We start from the raw sequence: 20,470 nt of genomic DNA, 5'->3' as shown, positions 1-20,470 counted from the left end.
CGCCTATCCGACCCCCTGACTATAGAGTCCCCTATTACAATTGCCCTCCTCTTCTTTTCCTTACCCTTCTGAGCAATAGGACCAGTCTTTGTGCCAGAGGCCCGGCCGCTGTCGCTGCCCCCAGGTAGGCTGTCTCCCCCACCCTTACTCAAACATGAGTACTTATTTTCAAGGTGTACAGCCACCGGGGTACTCACCAGTCCCTGCCTCTGCCCGTTGCCCTTCCTAACTGTGACCCAGTTTTCTGTCTCCCGTGGTCTTGGAGTGACCACCTCCCTGTAACTCCTTTCTATGACCTCCTCGCTCTCCCTGAGCAGACAGAGGTCATCGAGTTGCTGTTCCAGGTTCCTAACACGGTCCCTTAGGAGCCCCATCTCGATATGTAGTGAGGAGACAAGATTGGGTGTTTCGCTTGGGTAGTCTGCACCCCAGCAGTATCAACATTGACTTCTCTGATTTTAGATAGACCTTGTCTTCTCCCTAATCCCCATCCCCTTCCCAGCTCTCCTTCTAGTCCTACTGTCTCTGCCTCTTCCTTTCTTTTTCCCGCTCCCCCCCCACCCCCACATCAGTCTGAACAAGAGCCTCAACCAGAAATGTTGCCTAATCCTTCTCTCCATGGATGCTGCCTCATCCGCTGTTTCTCCAGAATTTTTTGTCTACCTTCGATTTTTCCAGCATCTGCAGTTCTTTCTTAAATAGATCTTGGAGAAAACTGAACCAGTGGGCAGCGGCACGAACGAATGAATGACCGATGGTGGTGTCCCCGGTTTTGCCCCGGTGTTGGAAGTTTTCTTGTAAGTTATACTATGTTAACACGTTAATAATAACATTAATATTAACGTGTTAACATTGAAAACGTCATCGTAATCACGGTACAACTAGATAAAACTAGATTAAGTGGGACCCCTTGGGTCCCATGTTCACACGGGAGGGCTGGTCCCCCGACGCAATATTCCACCTCTCCACCAATTCCAATATTGGTGGCCAGTGGGGGGGGGCTCTCTGGAGCGCTGGTATGGGTTCTTGGGGTGGCAGCTCAGTCCCTCAAGCCTGATCTGCTGGCAGCTCACTCATGGCTGGTGGGCTGGCAGTTAACTCATGGCTATTCCTTCAAATTCCATTTCAAGCCGGGTGCGAGGCCACCAAATTCAAATCCATTTTCCTACCATTTCAACCAGGGTGCAAGGCCACCAAATTCAAGTGCAGTTTCTTACCACTTTGAGCAGGGTGCAAGGCCACCAAATTCAAGTGCAGTTTCCTACCACTTCTAGCAGGGTGCAAGGTCATCAAATTCAGTACAGTTTCATACCACTTCAAGCAGGATGCAAGGTCGCCAAATTCAAGTGCAGTTTCATTCCACTTCAAGCAGGGTGCAAAGCCACCAAATTCAAGTGCAGTTTCTTACCACTTTGAGCAGGGTGCAAGGCCACCAAATTCAAGTGCAGTTTCCTACCACTTCAAGCAGGGTGCAAGGCCACCGAATTCAAGTGCAGTTTCCAACCACTTCAAGCAGGGTGCAAGGCCACCGAATTCAAGTGCAGTTTCAAACCACTTCAAGCAGGGTGCAAGGCCACTAAATTCAAGTGCAGTTTCCAACCACTTCAAGCAGGGTGCAAGGCCACCAAATTCAAATGCAGATTCAAACCATATCATGCAGGGTGAAACCACCATAAAACCACACAAAACACCAAACTCACAGTTCAGTAGACATTCAGTGTGTTCAGTTGATTCACAGCTCAGACAGAGTTGTGACCTCTCCCTCCCCTATCATGCAGAGACTGAGCCACACCCACACTTCCGGGTTTTATAACCCGTCCCCCTCCCGCCGGAAAAGGTGTGGCCTTCATGGCGTGATTGACAGGAGAGAGATTCTCAACATTTTTAAAACACTGATAACAATTTTATTTTTCATTGATGGGAAGAATTCTCTGCACCTGGTGAGCAGAGGGGTGACTGTGTAAGATGGCCAAAAATCACAGCCATAAGTGGTAGCGTTTTATCTAAAATCAATATACAGTGCAAACAGGAAGTAAGTGCATTTGCAGTAGTGCCTTTTAACTTCAAGCCAAAGCACCCAAACCGCCATTTGCAGTAAGTAGTGCCTTTCAACTTCAAGCCAAAGCACCCAAGCCACCATTTGCAGTAAGTAGTGCCTTTCAACTTCAAGCCAAAGCACCCAAGCCACCATTTGCAGTAAGTAGTGCCTTTCAACTTCAAGCCAAACCACCCAAGCCACCATTTGCAGTAAGTAGTGCCTTTTAACCAAGCCAAAGCACCCAAGCCACCATTTGCAGTAAGTAGTGCCTTTTAACTTCAAGCCAAGGCACCCAAGCCACCATTTGCAGTAAGTAGTGCCTTTCAACTTCAAGCCAAACCACCCAAGCCACCATTTGCAGTAAGGAATGCCTTTCAACTTCAAGCCAAAGCACCCAAGCCACCATTTGCAGTAAGTAGTGTCTTTCAACTTCAAGCCAAAGCACCCAACCCACCATTTGCAGTAAGTAGTGCCTTTCAACTTCAAGCCAAAGCACCCAAGCCACCATTTGCAGTAAATAGTGCCTTTCAACTTCAAGCCAAAGCACCCAAGCCACCATTTGCAGTAAGTAGTGCCTTTCAACTTCAAGCCAAAGCACCCAAGCCACCATTTGCAGTAAGTAGTGCCTTTCAACTTCAAGCCAAAACACCCAAGCCACCATTTTGCAGTAAGTAGTGCCTTTTAAATTCAGGCCAAAGCACCCAAGCCACCATTTGCAGTAAGTAGTGCCTTTTAACTTCAAGTCAATACAATACAATACTATTTATTTGTCATTTGAACCTCATTGAGGTTCAAACGGAATGTTGTTTCTGCAGTCATACACACAAGAAAGAACCAAGACACAACACAATTTACACAAACATCCATCACAGCGCATCTCTTCCTCGCTGTGATGGAAGGCAAAGACTTATCTCTCCCCTGCACTCCCCATTCCCCTCCCGATGTCAGAGTCAAAGTCCTCAGCGGGCAATGGATATTGTCCCGTGGCCATTTACGCCGCGCCGGGTGATGCAAGGCCGCGCTCCGGGTCTTGTTGTTGGAGCCCCCGGCGTGCGCTAGCAAAGTCCCACAGCCATTCCAAGCCGCGCCGGGCGATGATGTAAGGCCCCGTTCCAGGTACTCTTCAACCCCGCAACTCGGGCGGGTGAAGTCGCCGTTGCGGAAGCCCCGAAAAGCGATCTCCCAGCAGGGACCCGCGGGCTCCCGGTGTCACTGTCCACCAGACCTGCGGTAAGCCTCCGAATCTCCGGGGTCAGGTCGCAGCCGAGCGCCACCACAGCTCCACCCGCTCCGAACTCGGCCAGCTCCATGATGGTGAGTAGGTCCGCAGGCTCCGCGACTGGAGCCTCAGGTCGTTCCTGCCGGTGGCCGCTCCACGGTGCTCGGCCCCAACGACAACGGAGACCCGACAGAGAAAAGGTCGGGTTCTCCGTGCAGGGGATAGATTTTAAAAGTGTCCCCCACCCCCCGCCCCTCACACACATACCCACACACATACACACAAAAAAATAATAAAAAGACAGACGAGACAAAAAATAATAAAAAGACAGACGGACTGCAGAGGCCGCCGCTACGTGAGTAGCGCCGCCCACGAATGCTAAAGCACCCAAGCCACCATTTGCAGTAAGTTGTGCCTTTTAACTTCAAGCCAAAGTACCCAAGCCACCATCTGCAGTAAGTAGTGCCTTTTAACTTCAAGCCAAAGCACCCAAGCCACCATTTGCAGTAAGTAGCGCCTTTTAACTTCAAGCCAAAGTACCCAAACCACCATTTGCAGTAAGTAGTGCCTTTTAACTTCAAGCCAAAGCACCCAAGCCACCATTTGCAATAAGTAGTGCATTTTAACTTCAACCCAAAGCACCCAAACCACCATTTGCAGTAAGTAGTGCCTTTTAAATTCGCCAAAGCACCCAAACAACCATTTGCAGGCAGTGCGTTTTTACTTCAAACAAACCATATTTTCATTTTCAAACCACATTAAGGGGACTCACAGTTGAGTAGACATGTGTTCAGTGTTATTCAGAGCTCAGAGAGACGTGACCCTTTGGCTTCATCCATCTTGCAGAGACTGAGTGGCACACCACTTCCTGGTTTTATAGTCCCTTCCCCTCCCTCCAGCACAGGCAGCAGAGAGAATCGTGAATTTAAAAAAAACATTAATATCTCCCTGATTTGTCATTGATGGGGAAAAATCCTCCGGTCCAGGAAGACGGAGGGGGGCTCTGAGCGAGGTGGCCAAAAATGTAGGCCGTAGGTGGCGGCGTTCTCTCGGAAATCGCAGCACAGTTGGCCAAAAGCGGTCAAGATCAGACTTTTAGTATTATAGATAGCACGACCTTTTAGCAAAACGTCAAAAAAGGCTGATTTAGGCACTCGAAAGGCATTGTCCTGGTGAAATCTTTAAAGAAGGCATAAAAAGAGACTTATGGCATTTATAGCAAAATCCTGGCTCTACTCATCAGCATAGTAATTGTATCTGATCCTGCCACCTCCTCTGGCAACGGTTCCAGCAGCTCCAACCAAACTTTAACACTTGCAGTCTGAAGGAGGGTTCCAACCCAAAATGTCACCTATTCTTTTTCACCAGAGCTGCTGCCTGACCCGCTGAGTTTCTCTTGAATTTTGTGTCTGCATCATAAATACTATGTAAACTCGCATCTGCAGTTCCTTCCTACACATAAAAACCTTTTTTTCTCAGATCCGCTTTAAAACTCCCCCCTCTCACCTTAAAAAACCGAGCTCTGTTTGTGATGCTCCTATACCCTACCTGTGTCCCTCACAATCATATTTACCACTATCAACTTACATTCACTCCAAGGAAAACAAACCCAGTCTTTTCACTCGCTCCCCACAACAAAAGTCCTCCAATCCAGGCCACATCATGGACCCATCTGAAGATGGGTCTCGACCCGAAACGTCACCCATTCCTCCTCTACGGAGATGCTGCCTGTCCCAATGAGTTACTCCAGCTTGTTGTGTCTATCCACACAGGTGAGTTTCTCATCTGCACTATTTCCATAATTTATTATCCCTTATACCAGGCACATGCCATCAGGGTAGGCAACGTAGGCACTGCCTACCCTGACTAAAATTATAAAATTATAATCATTAAATATAAATAGTAAAGGCACGGGCGAATTATGGCTACCTAAGAGATCAATCTGAAGGTCGGTATAATTCTCCGTGCCTTTAAACCGGAGTACATGTGATACGCGAAAGTGTGTGCAGCTGACGTGCCGTCGACACTGCTTCAAACCTTCAATGAAATGGGGAGCTAAAGGCAGCTGAAATTTTGCGTTTGCACCGTAGAATACGTATTGTGCATGCGCAACGCAAGTTCCAGGGCGGGTTTTTCAAACATGGATTGTCAAGAGTATCTTAAGATACAAAGAGAGAAGAATGGAGTTTGTGTACAAATAATGTGGTAAGTAGATTTCTTTGAGCTATATGTTTTTAAATACCGTATTTCCCAGCAATGAAGACGCTATTTTTTCGCCCAAATATAAGGGACGAAAATTTACATGCGTCTTGGAGGCCGAAGGTTAGGTTGTTAGAAAGATAGACTTGGCTATCCCTCAGTACAGCAACATCAAGAACGGTGTTGCTATACTGAGGGATAGCCAAGTCTATCCCTCATTGCTAGCAGCTGATAGGAAGCAGCTGTAAAGTGGGAAGTGGCTGTAAAAGGACAGCACCGCTGTGGGGGGGGGGGGGGGGGGGGGGGGGAAGAGTTCCTTTCGCAGTGTGTGGGGAGTCTACAGAGGTAAAGTTGTGGGGAGGGCAGGAGCGTTGAGAAGGAGGGAGTCAGGGATCATGTCAGCAACCAGCTCAAGAGCGGGTCAGCAGGCGATGGATAACAGGACAGCGGGCGGTGGAGCTTACTCCTGTGTCAGCGCGAGTAATCTCAATTGGTCCCTTGTTCGCGCTGACACAGGAGTAAGCTCCACCGCCCGCTGTCCTGTTACCCATCGCCCACTGACCTGCTCCGCTCTATGATCTTTGCTCTTGAGTTGGTCCCCTCACTGTTCAGACAGAGAGCACTGCCAGAGGTGAACGGGCTGGCAGAAGGCGCTGAGGTCCTGGCAGCTGCTCGTAGCCACCTGAGCTACTTCCCTCCCGGCCACAATGCGGTCGCTCCGCGCCCAGAGTGCCGCGGCAGCAGTGAGTGAGTGGGTTACTGTCATGGTCCATGACCCCCTCCTTCTCAACGATCCTGCCCTCCCCGCAACTTTACCCCTCGCCAGACTCCCCACACGCTGTGAAAGGTCCCTTGAACTAGTATTGTCATTCAATAAGATCACAACTGATTCAACTTGTCCCGGTGTGCTCCCGTTTTTCCCACCATCTCTCCACCTGCCGTCACCCTCCACCCATTCAGTAATTCAGAATGGAGGAGATTTGGAAGCCTTGGGCAAATTGAATTATTACTCCATTTATTTATTTATTTTATTTTTTTGAGCGTAAGAAATTCTATGTCTCACTAGCCTTCTTTCAAAATTTAGCAACTCAAAATGGGGATGCGTCTTCATTGCCTGGAAATATGGTACTTTATTAAGAGAAATGGCTTTTGAAGACTTTATAAAAGTCGACTGACAGCTTAAGGAGAGGAGAACAATCTGCGCATGCGCGTTTTAAGATTTTTTAAAAGCCGACTGACTGCCTACCCTGAGCAATTACTCATGGCACATACCTGCCTTATACTTACTGCTGGAGTGGGTCAAGCAGCAACTATGGGGCGTGACTGTGTGGTGGGAAAGAATTGTAATATCTTTGGGTCACGAATCTTTGACCAGAAAGGGCTATTATGGTCCTGGTTCAATGAATGGCGCCTCCAGCTGTAGTTTTTGTGGAGTCTACTGTGTCGATTGAAGAAGGTCAGAGGTCAGAATTGGAGGGATGAATGGTCTCAATGAGATCACATTAATGAAATGTGGTGAGGTCATGGAGTACAGGCTCACCACCCATTTTCCGGCACCCTTGGTTCTGGGCCTTGCCGTATTATCGGTTTTGCCAGACCAACGAAGGTCGCGGCCTCGGTGGGTCTGAAAAACCAGCTCACAAAGTCGGTCTCGGTAATCCGGTATGGGAATGGATTTGCCGGTTCCGGCCGGGCCGGAATTCCAGAGCCCTGGCCGTAGGGGGCAGATTCAACCCGCCGATTGGACGCGGAAGTCACGATCAGGTCAAGATCGGCCGCTTCATCCCGTCTAGGCGCCACATTTTCGGGGGCTTCTGGGGGATTTTAAATGCATTCTCATAATTTTGTCCGGATTACAGGACGTGCCTAACCACCAGCTGCTGAAAAATCAATGGTGCACCTGTATTTCAATCTCAAGGATGGTCATTTTAAATTTTGGCCTTGAAGCACAATCACCAGACTGATTCCTGGGATGGCAGGACTTTCATATGAAGAAAGACTGGATAGACTCGGCTTGTACACGCTGGAATTCAGAAGATTGAGGGGGGATCTTATAGAAACTTACAAAATTCTTAAGGGGTTGGACAGGCTAGATGCAGGAAGATTATTCCCGATGTTGGGGAAGTCCAGAACTAGGGGTCACAGTTTAAGGATAAGAGGGAAGTCTTTTAGGACCGAGATGAGAAAATCATTTTTTACACAGAGAGTGGTGAATCTCTGGAATTCTCTGCCACAGAAGGTAGTTGAGGCCAGTTAATTGGCTATATTTAAGAGGGAGTTAGATGTAGCCCTTGTGGCTAAAGGGATCAGGGGGTATGGAGAGAAGGCAGGGATGGGATACTGAGTTGGATGATCAGCCATGATCATATCGAATGGCGGTGCAGGCTCGAAGGGCCGAATGGCCTACTCCTGCACCTATTTTCTATGTTTCTATGAGAGATGCATGAATGTGGCTGCCTATATACAGAGTACTTGCCCTGAACAAATCTAGAGTCCTCTCTAGTCTACGCTTCCGGCATTCAAAGCTTCCTCGGTATACATCACCTTTATTTTAAAGTAAACTCTGATTTTTAAGGATAGTCCTATCCAGTATATCGCATGCCCTAATCTCTCCAGCGTAGCCTCACTCCAATTTTGTGCAGCATTTTTTAGCGCCTTTCTGTCTTGCATCAAAACTTTTATCGGGTTGAAAGCAGTGTGCTTGTTGCATTTATTTATTGAAATTATTTTTGTTAAGTCTGTGTTGCAGCAGAAATAGCAAAAACTTGGAGCCAAGCTGCACTGTAGTTTAGTTGGGCATCAGTCCCAGACTGAAATAGAATGTTCTCTGGATGGCTACTTTGAATGATTGCAGTGGTAATCCATCACACATCAAATGATTCCCCACCAGATAGCAATCCACATATTCCTTCCCCTGCTCAGTTCTTCTTCCCTATCATGTTAAAGTTTTAGATTTGAATTGAATGACAGTATCACAAGCAATTACCATTCTCCAGGATCTCTCAAAGGCATACATACTTCACATGTGAGCTCACCAAGTGAATATTGGCAAGACATTTAATCTTTTAAAGCAATATTTATTGTCGGGCAGTAGTTGACACAGACAAATCATCCAGATTTTTTTGCACCTAATTACGATGAAGGAAAGGTGATGTTATGTCTAGGTCGGAATAGTCTGTAACATAGAACTGATAGTTTTGCTTCACTTGTGCAAAAAACACTGCTGGAGGAACTCAGCGGGTCCGATTATATGTTTTTTTACTCTTGTTAAATTCTGTAAGGTGTCCTTGAGACTTTTGAAAGGCGCCCACAAATAAAATTTATTATTATTATTATTATACAGCATATGTGAAGGGAATGGACTGAGGACATTTGTAGCATATCGTACCAACTCCAGTACTCAGTACCTTACCAATGAAAACAAGGATGATCAATGATTCCTTCACACCTGTGCTGCCAGTTGCAGGGAACTGTGTGCCTGTACCCCTTGGTCTCTCTGCCCCAGTACACTCTTCAGGACCACACCATTTATTGGAGTAACTCAGCCAGTCACGCAGCATCTCTGGAGAAAAAGGATATGGGGCAATTCGGGTCAGGACCCTTCTTCAGGACTGACGAAGGCCATGACTTGAAATGTCACCTATCCTTTCCCTCCAGAGATGCCTCCTGATCCGTTGTGTTACTCCAGTACTTTATGTTTATCTTTGGTGTAAACCAGCATCTGCAGTTCTTTGATTCTTTATTTTTCCCTACCATTTATTATCTGTCTTGGTTGACTTACCCAAATAGATCATCACCAACTCATCAAAGTTAAAATCCAAGGTGGACAAAAATGCTGGAGAAACTCAGCGGGTGAGGCAGCATCTATGGAGCTGGCAATAGGCAACATTTTGTCTACCTTTGATTTTCCAGCATCTGCAGTTCCTTCTTAAACAAAGTTAAAATCCATTTGCCTATCCTTGGCCCACTTCTCTGGTTGATCCAGATCCTTTTGTTAGTTAGTTAGCCTTTCTCACTGTTCATTGTGCCACAAATATTGTTGGCATCTGCTAATTCACTAACCACATTCACTGCATTGTCATCCACATCAGTAAAATATCGACAACAAACAACAGTGAACCCAGGGCAGATATGCGCACACACAAGTAAACCCATGACAAATATTTTGTTTAAAACTAAACAAAAGATGAGCATTTTTTTATTTGATGGTGGGTTGATTACAATGATGACAATCCCAGGACAAGCATTTCAAAGACCTGCCATCTCAAATAGTCTTTCATTTGTTTAATTTGCAGTCAGTATTCAAAGACTAGATGAGAATAACAAAAGGCTTAATTAAGACCCCCATTCAGCGGTAGCCCTCAGTTCCCTCATTCTTATCCATTGAGGCAGAGATAAATAGATTCTTGATTGGTACGGGTGTCAGGGGTTATGGGGAGAAGGCAGGAGAATGGAGTTAGGAGGGAGTGATAGATCAGCCTTGATTGAATGGCGGTAGTAGACTTGATGGGCTGAATAGCTCCTATCACTTATGACCTATTCATAGCATTCGCCTGTTTTTTTACATAATTTGCGGCTTTAGATGCTTACAAATATGTATAATGACGTAATCTTGGTGACAGACATGCAGGTCTGTTCATCTTCATTAGATTGATTTGTGTATTTTCTTTCAGTGGGTGTACAACATTCTGGAAAAGAAGGCTGAAGCAGATCGAATAATTCATGAAAATCCGGACCCAAAAAATGGCTTCATTCTTATTCCAGACTTCAAGTGGAATCAAAAGCAGGTATGATGACGAATGAGGTGCCATTCCTTCAGTTTTGAGATGTGGGCCAATATACAGCAAAGCTATATTTATTCTCTGTCCTTGATTGGTCTTGAGCAGTTGGAGCAGGTAAATCACAAGTTGACTGGTTTAATAGTCTAACATTATAATCTGGTTTTATGGAAATTAATGGTTAGATCCAGTCTCTCAGATTCTTCAGTGAAATGTGTCAACTCCTACAAACATGAAGGCTCTACCAACCTTCCTTCAATGTCCAACCTCTCTGCCTCTGTCAGTAAAACATTTAGTTTAGTTTAGTTGAGAGATACAGTGCGGAAACAGACCTGCCAGCTCACTGAGTCTGCGCTGACCAGCGATCCCCGCACACGTAGCATTATCCTACACATACTAGGACAATTTGCAATGTTATCAAGCCAGTTAACCTGCACACTTGTATGTCTTTGGAGTGTGGATGGAAACCAGAGATCCCGGAGACAGTTTAAGGATTCCTAAAGCCTCTTTTAAAAACAAACATTCTTCTGAACTGAGAAATCTCAAAGCCATGATTGCCCAAGTGAGAGGGAGCATTCAGTTATAATTGAGAACTAGTTTCCACCAGTGGGATAGGACCAGAGGACACAGCCTCAGAATAAAAGGATGTTCCTTTAGAAAAGGGATAAGGAGAAATGTCAGTCCAAGGGTGGTGAATTGGTGGAATTAATTGCCATAGAAGGAGGTGGAGGACCGTCATTGGGTATTATAAAAGTGAAGATTGACGGGTTTGTGATTAGAAAGGGCATCGACAGTTATGGGGAGAAGACGAAGAATGGGGTTGAGGGGGAAAGATAGATCAGCCATGACTGAATGGTGGAGTAGACTTGATGGACGGATGGCCTAATTCTCCAATGACTAATGACTTATGAACTTGCAAATCTCAACTCCATTTGTCAAGAGCGCATAGAAGCTCAATATGAATAACAGAAGTGCACCACCTCCAAAATGATCCCTGCACTCCCATTGTCCAACCCGTGGCAGTAACCGCAGGTTTAGCATTGGCCTCGGCAGCCATCTTAAAATGGAATGGAAGCATTTTGGTCACTCTTGCCAAAATGGAAAGAACAGATAGAAACAAAATTAGACTGAGCTGTTCAGCTCATTTTATATTTGACTTTATGTTTTAAATTTATGTTCAAAATGTTTATAGAAATTGAAATAATTAAAAGATGTCTCCATTAAAATGACAAAAATTAGTTCTTTAGGACCCCACCAAAACATATAAGCTTAAACTGTCTCTTGACGTTCTTTTTGCTGAGTGTTATATTTCAGAATAATATTCCATGGCAGGTTGCATTATGAGAACTACAGTAACAATAGTGGATAGTTGGTTGCTATATTATTCTTACTGCCTAGATCCTGTGCTAATTCTGATTCTGTTGTCTCCATCTTGCAACCGCATCTCCTCAACTGATATTTGAGTGGTGGGGAGTAGTGTTGCAGTGGGAGGTGATGAATATAGCACAATATACTGGGACATTGTGCAGGATAGTGGGGGATACAGTGGAAGATTATTGAGTGGATGATATACAGTGGCATGAGGCTTGATATGGTGAGATACTGTGGGGAAGTATTATTATTTGGGAGTCTGGGGGAGTGGTGATGTGGTGGGATATTATGTAAATGAGAGATGATACAGTGGGATTCTATGTGTGGGAGGACAGGCTGAGATACCCTGTGGGCAACATGGATACCATGTTGAGGAGGGGGGTTTCTATGTGAGTGGGAGGCGTGATGTGTAGTTCTCTGCGAAGATGATAATGGGTTTGCGGGTAGAGTCAGTATTTAATTGCCCATCCTTAGTTGCCCATGAGAAGGTGGTGGCGAGTTGCCTCCTTGAACCAGCGTTGGCCGGAAGTTGTGAGTTTACCCACTGTGTTGTTAGGAAGAGTTCCATGATTTTGACCCAAAAAGGGGAAAGGAACAATGATATATTTCCAAGTCTGAATAGCGTGTGGATTGGGCAACTTTCAGGTGGTGCAGATTTAGGTTTTTTTTAGTTTAATTTATTGTCATGTGTGCCAAGGTACAGTGAAAAGCTTTTTTGTTGCATGCTATCCAATCAGCGAAAGACTATACGGGATTACAATCAAGTGTCCATGTTGCCCATAGGATATCACAGCCTGTCCTCCCAGTCTATCATCCCTCATTTACACAATATCCCACCACATCACCTCTCCCCCAGACTCCCACATAATACGTCCCCACAGTATCTCACCATATCATGCCTCATGCCACTGTATCATCCACTCAATAGTCTTCCACTGTATCCCCCACTAACCTGCACAATTCCATAAACAGTGTACAAATACAAGGTAATGGGAATAGGGGATAAAAGGATGCAGCCTAATCATTGCTGCCCGGTCTTTCTATCTGGTTGAGTTTGTAGGTTTGGAAAGCATTGTTGTAGGAATCTTTGTGAGTTGCTGCAGTGCATCCCGTAGACGGTGCTGATTGCTGCCACTGAGTCAGTAGTGGAGTGAGTGAATGGTTGTGAAGGGGTTACTCGGTCCTGTATGGTGTTGAGCCTTTTGAGTGTTAAAATTGCTCTCATCCAGACAAGTGGAGAGTATTCCATCACACGTTCCTGGTTTAAGCCTTAATTATTCTGGAAACACATTGTCCAGCCTTTGAATTCTGAATTATTGTGCCATCATTACAGATCATCCTAATAATAATCAGCTGCCTAAATTGAAATAGAAATTCTCCATAATCATTTGTGCATTTCACTAGTTTAATTTGGGTTAGTTTAGTTTAGTTTAGTTTAGCAATACAGTATGGAAACAGGCCCATCAGCCCACCGAGTCCTTGCCGACCAACAATCACCAGTTCGCTAGTTCTGTCCTGTACACTCCAAAATTTTTATAGAAGCCAATTGACCAACAAACCAGCACGTATTTGGAGTGTGGGAGAAAACTGGAACACCCAGAGGAAACCCACGTGGTCACAGGGAGAACATACAAACTCCTTACAGGCAGCACCCATAGTCAGGATTGAACCCGGGTCTCTGGCGCTGGAAGGCAGCAGTGCCACTGTGCCGGGTTTCACTTGACTGCTGTGGTATTGAGTTAAGGCAGGGATGAGCTTAGATTTAGTCACAGCACGTTCAAGGGATTTGCAGGGCTCTAAATTAACGGTTGCCCGGGTGCCATTGACCACTCAAAGCGCCGCCGGGCAACCTAAACACCGAGTCATTTTGCCCGGCTTGGCAACCAGATATTGGTTTGTACCGAAGATAGACACAAAAAACTGGAGTAACTCCGTGGGTCAGGCAGCATCTCTGGAGAAAAGGAACGCGACATTTTGTGTCGGCGGTGACGGCTGTATTGTGTGGGAAAGATACTAGATGCAGGGTGAGGAAGGGTCGGAGCGAATGACGGCCCCCGAACAGCGACAGCGGCTGCATCTCCTCCTCCTCCCGCCCCCCGCCCGCCCTGATAAGGGCCGCTGCTTGCAAATCCGCTAACGGCGCTCTTTCAAAACAAACCCTCCCGCACGCCGAGACCGGGAGGAGGGAGGGAGCGGGAGGCCTCGGCATGCGGGAGGGTTTGATTTGAAAGCAGCGGCCGCTATCAGGGAGGAGGAAGAGATGGAGCCGCTGTCGCGGCTGCTGTGCGGGACCAGTCATTCGCTCCAACACTTCTGAAGCAGCTGCACCATAGATCCTATAGCTATAGGATCTTTGAGCTGCACCGCTCGGCCCCGCACCTTGCTGTTGGGTGGCGGAGGAGGGAGGCGGTGGCGAGGAGTTCCCAACGGCCAAGGCAGCGGGGCAATGTTGTCCGAGGGGCGCTGACCTTCCTTCCTCCCCACCTCGCCCCCCCCCCGTTTCTCTCTCTCTCTTGTACGCCCCCTCCACCCCTCCCCACTTATCCTGGGACCCCTCCTCTACATCTAGCACTGATCCCCATTCGCGCCTCTATTCAGTCCTCACTGACATCCCCTGTGCTCCCCTCCCCATCTCCCCCCCCCAATCTATTCATCCTGCGCTGATCACCCTATCCACCTCACATTGATTCTCCTGCCACCCCCCCCCCCCATCCATCCTGTACTAATCCACGCATTCATCCCGTACTGACCCACCCTCCATTTACCCTGCACCTTCCCCTCATTCATCCTGTAGTGATCCCCCATTCATCCTGCACATACCCTCCGATCCACACTGTACTGACCCCCCCCCACCCCCCCATTCATCCTGCACTGATCTCCCCCCCCCCCCATCCATCCTGTACTGATCCTCCCATTCAAGAAAAATGGGGGGAACAGTCTGAAGAAGGGTCTCGACCCGAAACGTTGCCTATTTCCTTCGCTCCATAGATGCTGCCTCACCCACTAAGTTTCTCCAGCACTTTTGTCTACCCCATCCATCCCGTACTGAACCCCCCCATTCAACATCACTGACATCCCCCGTGCTCTCCCCTCACAATTTTACCTACTCCAACCAACACGTACTAATTCACCTGCCTCAATCAATCCATTCTGCACCGACTGCCTTCTAATCCCCCCCCCCCCCCGCCATCTATCCACCCCGCACTGATTCGCACACACCCCCCTCCCTGACCCTATTGTCCTGGAAATTTCTTTAGAGCAAACATTGACTATGTTTGATAACGGAATGCAATCAAATGTGTTTTAATTCCCAATGTTATTATTTGTTTTATTCCATAAAGATGGAATAATTATATTGTGAACACATGAAACATTAAAACCGCAGTGTTCGATTGTCACTGCTACCGTTGACACGTTATTACAGAATTCATTTTAACGGCAAATCAATGCTCTTAATATGGAATAACAGTACTGTAGTTATTTAATGAGCAACATTCACAACTATACGTACGCATATATGTTACCATGGTCCAGGATTTATTGACACAGGTTGATCATACGCTGAATAATTCAACCACATTTTTGTTTGGAAGTGGAAAGAACTAATAGAAATTGCATTAATTGCAATGTGTAAAAAGAGTTGAGATACTGTCTTATAATTTTGCTGCATGTCATTGTGGGATATATCATGTCTTGATTGGTGAATGTTTAGTTTGTGACTTTATTTGAAGCAGAAATAATATGTGAATGCTTCATTGAGTATAATTCCGACTGGTAACTACGCACTTCGTCCGAGCACATTATCGCACACGTCATGCAAGCCATCTTAAATGACCACCTAAACTGTCATTTGGCAACCTAAAAAGCTGCCAAGGTTGCCCGGCTGGCAACAGGGAAAAAAAGTTAAGCGAGAGCCCTGATTTGGTAACTAAAACAGATGAAGTCTGAAGAAGGGTTTCGGCCCAAAACATTGCCTATTTCCTTCGCTCCATAGATGCAGCTGCACCCGCTGAGTTTCTCCAGCTGTTTTGTGTACCTTCGATTTTCCAGCATCTGCAGTTCCTTCTTGAACACAGATGAAAACTGAGTCGTGAATAAAATGAGCTGACGACTTGGGAGAACAGCAAAGGGATATGGGTTTGGTGCTGGAGGAAGAGAGACCATGAGAAGGGGAGAAGGGATAGAAGTGGTTGGGCGGAGATATCCATGAGCTCCATGTCAGAGGAGAATCAAGAATTCTTTACACTTGTTCTTGAGACATGGGTTTAAGGGAATGGTTTTATACTAGAGCACAGTAAATGTTCTGACAAGGAAATGTCTGACTCTGTTGCTTGCTGCAGATTGATGACTTGTATGCGATTGCTATTGCCCACCGCCGAGAGGTGAAGTCACTGCGGGATCTGACAGCAGAGCATCTGCCGATGCTACAGACCATACTACAGGAGGGACAGGTATGAATCTGTTTTCTCAAGCCCTTTACTTTGCATTCAGAAGTGTTAGTCATGTGGAAATTGCAGCTGCTGCCTTTAGCGTGCATCAGCCAATTTGTTTTCATATGCAGCTGGCTACATGACATCCATGGAGAGAATGAAACCATTGAGATTTACTGTGCATAAAGTCTCTTGGCACACTGGCTGGCTTTTGGCTAAAGTGACTCTGTATCAATCCCACGGTTTTCCCTCTAACTCAGTTCCTGACATTTATATGCTTTTTCCTTTGGCTTCAGTGCCGTTGAATCTTGGGAGAACAGTTAAATTCTGCCCTTACTGATGCCCAATGTGGCCCAAGCTTGTAAACAAGCTTCAGCCGTGGGCCTTGTAATATCACACGTGTTGGAGGTTGACTGAGACGACTGCGGTGCTCATATGTTGATGTTCACTGTTATTGTAGCAGTGTTGGAAGAAAGTGATGACCCAGTGAATGACCCCAATTAAAAATTACAAAAAATGCAAATGCTGTAAATCTGGAATAGAAACAGAAAGTGTTGTGAAAATTCAGCAGATCAGAGAGCATTAATAAATAGCAAGAGAAACAGTTATGTGAACATTCAAAATGAGGAAAGTGAGAAAACAAGTGAGCTTGAAAATGAGAGAGGATGAGTGAAGAACAGTTACAACAAAGGATATTGGTTTGCTAGGGTGAGGTTAGGGTTATTGTGGTGATATGTTGGGATCGACATTTGTTGGGATCAGCAACTCTACTGCTGCGAGGTGCTCAACGACTTTTCTTTTCCCTTAACAAGGAGCTTTGATTACAAATTCAGTTTAGAAATACTGTATTAATCAAAACTGCTATTCATGCAGTTTGCAAACATCAACCATCAAATTGCAACATTACCTTCCCTTCTGTATCCACGATTCACTCGAGACGCTGTGGTGACCAGCGTTCACAGACGACTTCCAAAGTCCCTGTGCCGACCAGTCGCTGTGGCAGTACGCATGCGCAGGGCGGCCGATGATGTGCTGGCCGCGGTTGTGCGCATGTGCAGGGTGGAGGATGTGCTGGCACTGCAGTGCGCATGTGCAAGGCGGCCGGCCGTGCTGGCGGATGATGAGCGAGCGGAGAGCGGAGACCCGGAAACGGATACGGATGGCGGGCGGAGACGGAGAGTGACAGAGAGAGAGAAAGATAGAGAGGGGGGCCCGCTCAGAGTTGAACTGCAGGTGTCCTGCCTTAAGCCGGAGGCCCCCTAGATTTCGAGGCCCTAGGCTTCAACCTATGAAGCGTAGTGGTAAATCCGGCTCTGCGAGGCCCCGCTAGATCTCGAAGCCCTAAGCGTAAGCTTGTGAAGCTTATACGTAAATCCGGCCCTGGGTTTTCTCCGGGTGCTCGGGTTTTCTCCCACATTCCAAAGGCGTGTCGGTTTGCAGGTTTATTGGCCTCTATAAATTGTCCCTAGTATGTAGGATACATAAGTAGTGAACATGGAACTAGTGTATGGGGTGATCGATGGTCGACGTGGACTCGGTGGGCTGAACAGCCTGTTTCCACCCTTTATCTATACTAAACTAAACTAAGTCTATATTTCCCCCACAGATGGCTATCTTTAAGCGATATAATGTTCCAAAGAGCAGCCTGAGGATTTACCTCCATTATCAGCCCTCCTACTACCACCTGCATGTTCATTTCACTGCTGTTGGCTACGATGCTCCAGGCACCATGGTGGAACGTGCACATCTACTCTCCAGTGTGATAGAGAACCTGCAGTTGGATCCGGAGTACTACCAGAAACAAACCCTGACCTTTGCCTTGAAGGCTGATGACCCCCTGCTGCAGAGGTTCAAGGAGGAAGGGAGATTATAGATGAGTTTTTTTTTCATGTGTAATTGATCCATGCAGTTTACGCTTTGAACGGATGTGACTAGTTGGTGCATGCGCGTTGACTCAGGTTTTACAGTTTTATAAATAAAGGATACAAATCACATTTGAGCAAGCAAAATCTTGCCCTGACCTGCATTTGCTCAGAACAGAGACAAAATATTGCTGTGAGAACCAGTGCCGGATTTAGATGAAGAGAGGCCCTAAGCTGTTCCACTTGTGAGGCCCCCAACGACCGGACAGCCATGGCGGCCAAATCTCCCACAATTCAAAGCAAGGGAGTAAGTGCCCAGCGCCGACCAGTTGCCGTTGCAGTGCGCATGCGCAGGGCGGCCGATGATGTGCTGGCCGTGGTTGTGCGCATGTACAAGGCGGCCTGCCGTGCCGGCGGATGAGGAGCGAGCGGAGCCCTGCGGCCCGGACACGGATAGCGGGGGGAGATGGAGAGAGAGAGATAGAGAGGGGGGCCGCCCAGAGTTGAACGGTAGGTGTTCTGCCTTGGCCGGAGGCCCCCTAGACCTCGAGGCCCATCAATTTTTTCGGGGGGCCCCCTAGAATGTGGGGGCCCTAAGTTATAGCTTGTTTAGCTTATACGTAAATCCGGCACTGGTGAGAACAGATCAGAATAAATGCTAAAGCTATGCCATTCAAATGTTACTTGCCAAACATTGGATGTAACAAATAGTAAAAATCCCCAAATGTCCTTTGACAAAAAGGCGACCTTGTCCCATCAACACAGTTAGACTCGGTCTGCTTGTGAACCTAGTTTTTCCTGCAAAATGTGGCAGGAGTCATGTCTGAGAGTGGACAGAGTTTTGCAGTCACTATCAAACAAATGCAAAGCCTTGTCAAGAGTCTGATCAGAGCAGGCAGCAACATTTAGAAGAGTTTGTTCTCAGCAGGCAACGGGTCAGGCTGGGTGACAAATTGTTCAATGGACCATCTGTCTCATAATTCACCCAGCTCTGTGCCCACGTGTTTGTTTGTTCCCACATTCTTTATTCAGCTGTAAATTTTCAAAATGAAGGGTTTACGGTGCTAGTTGCAGCAAGACCCATTGATTGTTTAAAAAAATAAAAGTTCATTGACAATTTTGTCCACAAATGCAGCAGTGACGTCTCTGTTTATGTATTTCTCCCCACTTTCTTCATGGAGGTCCGACACTTATACCCTTCAAACATTTTGATGTGTAGGCCTAATTACTAGGTGTCAGAATGCCAAAAGGGATATTGTGGTGTTCATTGTGCCCTCACAGAAAGCACTTACTGGTATCGGACTGGCATGTGGAAATGAGAGCCTAGTGTTTTCCTTCCTGCATGTTTTGCCAGTCTGCAAAACCTCGGATTCTGAGGAAGAAACCATCTAACGTAATACAAAGCAAGGGCTGCACATAAAACTGACACCCAGAAGAACAACAGGTACTTGGTCAAGTCTGTCCCACACTTATGATGACCAGAGGTCATCCTGCATCTCCATAAAGCCATCTCATCTTGCACCGTGTGTTTCAGTAATATCCTACAACAAACAGCTCTCAACAGTGCAAACACAGCCTTATTGGGAGGTGGTCATGCAAATGTTTATGAAGGAACTGCAGATACTGGTTTAAACCAGAGATAGACACAAATAGCTGGAGAAATTCAGCGGGACAGGCAGCATCTCTGGAGAGTAGGAATGGGTTATGTTTCGGGTCGAAACCCTTCTTCAGACCGTGTGAGTCTGAAGAAGATTTCCGACTGGAAAAATCACCCATTCCTTCTCTCCAGAGATGTTGCCTGTCCCGCTGAGTTTCTCCAGCTATTTGTGTCTATCTCTGGTGTGCAAACGTTACAGAACTCCACATGTCTTTAATGATGTTTTTTATATAATAAAAACAAAAGTGAAAACAATATGAGTGCTGGAATACCTCAGCGGGTCAGGCTGCATCTATGGAGACTGGGTCCCAACCCAAAACATCGCCTATCTATGTTCTCCAGAGATGTTGCCTGACCTGCTTCTTCTTCTTCTTTCGTGTGACGTGCACAGCCTAAAGTTGCTGGACAACTTGTTCTATTTGATCTTCCGTTTGTGCACGTCGAGTTGATTGCATTAGTCGAAACAGGGCGGACCACGTGAGGGTTGCAATCTACCACCCCGACTGACCTGTTGAGTTGCTCCTGCACTTTATGTCCTTTTGTATATTAACTAGAATTTCCAGTTCCTTGTTTCTCCCTTCTAATACTCTCGACAAGAGACTGGTTTACAAAAAGAGACATAAAGTGCTGGAGTAACTCAGCGGGTCAGACAGCATCTCTGGAGGCATCGGATGACATAGAGGCGACGTTTCAGGTCAAGACCTTTATTCACCTGCTGATTCTGTGGCTAGGGACATACCCAACTGAAGAGGAACGTCAATGATATCCTCAAGCTTCCACGGGGGGTTAGAGGGGAGCGTGAACAGGTGGAATTTAACGCCAACGTTTTTGGAACTGCATGACGTTTAGACCCATCAACCAACACAGGAGCTGACGGGTTAATTGATGGTATTTTATAATCTTCCTCTTTTGATGT

General features: G+C 46.5%; 1 protein-coding gene across 1 annotated transcript in view; it reads left to right on the top strand.

Moving 5' to 3' along the window:
* dcps (decapping enzyme, scavenger) overlaps positions 1 to 18,029 on the top strand; it is a 115,142-nt gene extending 97,113 nt beyond the window's left edge. The window contains exons 4-6 of the mRNA XM_033049992.1: positions 10,130 to 10,243; positions 15,946 to 16,056; positions 17,642 to 18,029. Of these exons, the coding sequence (XP_032905883.1) occupies positions 10,130 to 10,243; positions 15,946 to 16,056; positions 17,642 to 17,908 (492 nt within the window). The 3' untranslated portion in view covers positions 17,909 to 18,029. The remainder of the gene's footprint in view (positions 1 to 10,129; positions 10,244 to 15,945; positions 16,057 to 17,641) is intronic.
* The last annotated feature ends 2,441 nt before the right edge of the window (positions 18,030 to 20,470 follow it).

Source organism: Amblyraja radiata, chromosome 33, assembly GCF_010909765.2.
Source record: "Amblyraja radiata isolate CabotCenter1 chromosome 33, sAmbRad1.1.pri, whole genome shotgun sequence".
Classification (NCBI taxonomy): Eukaryota; Metazoa; Chordata; class Chondrichthyes; order Rajiformes; family Rajidae; genus Amblyraja; species Amblyraja radiata.
This window is presented reverse-complemented; position numbering and strand designations above follow the sequence as displayed.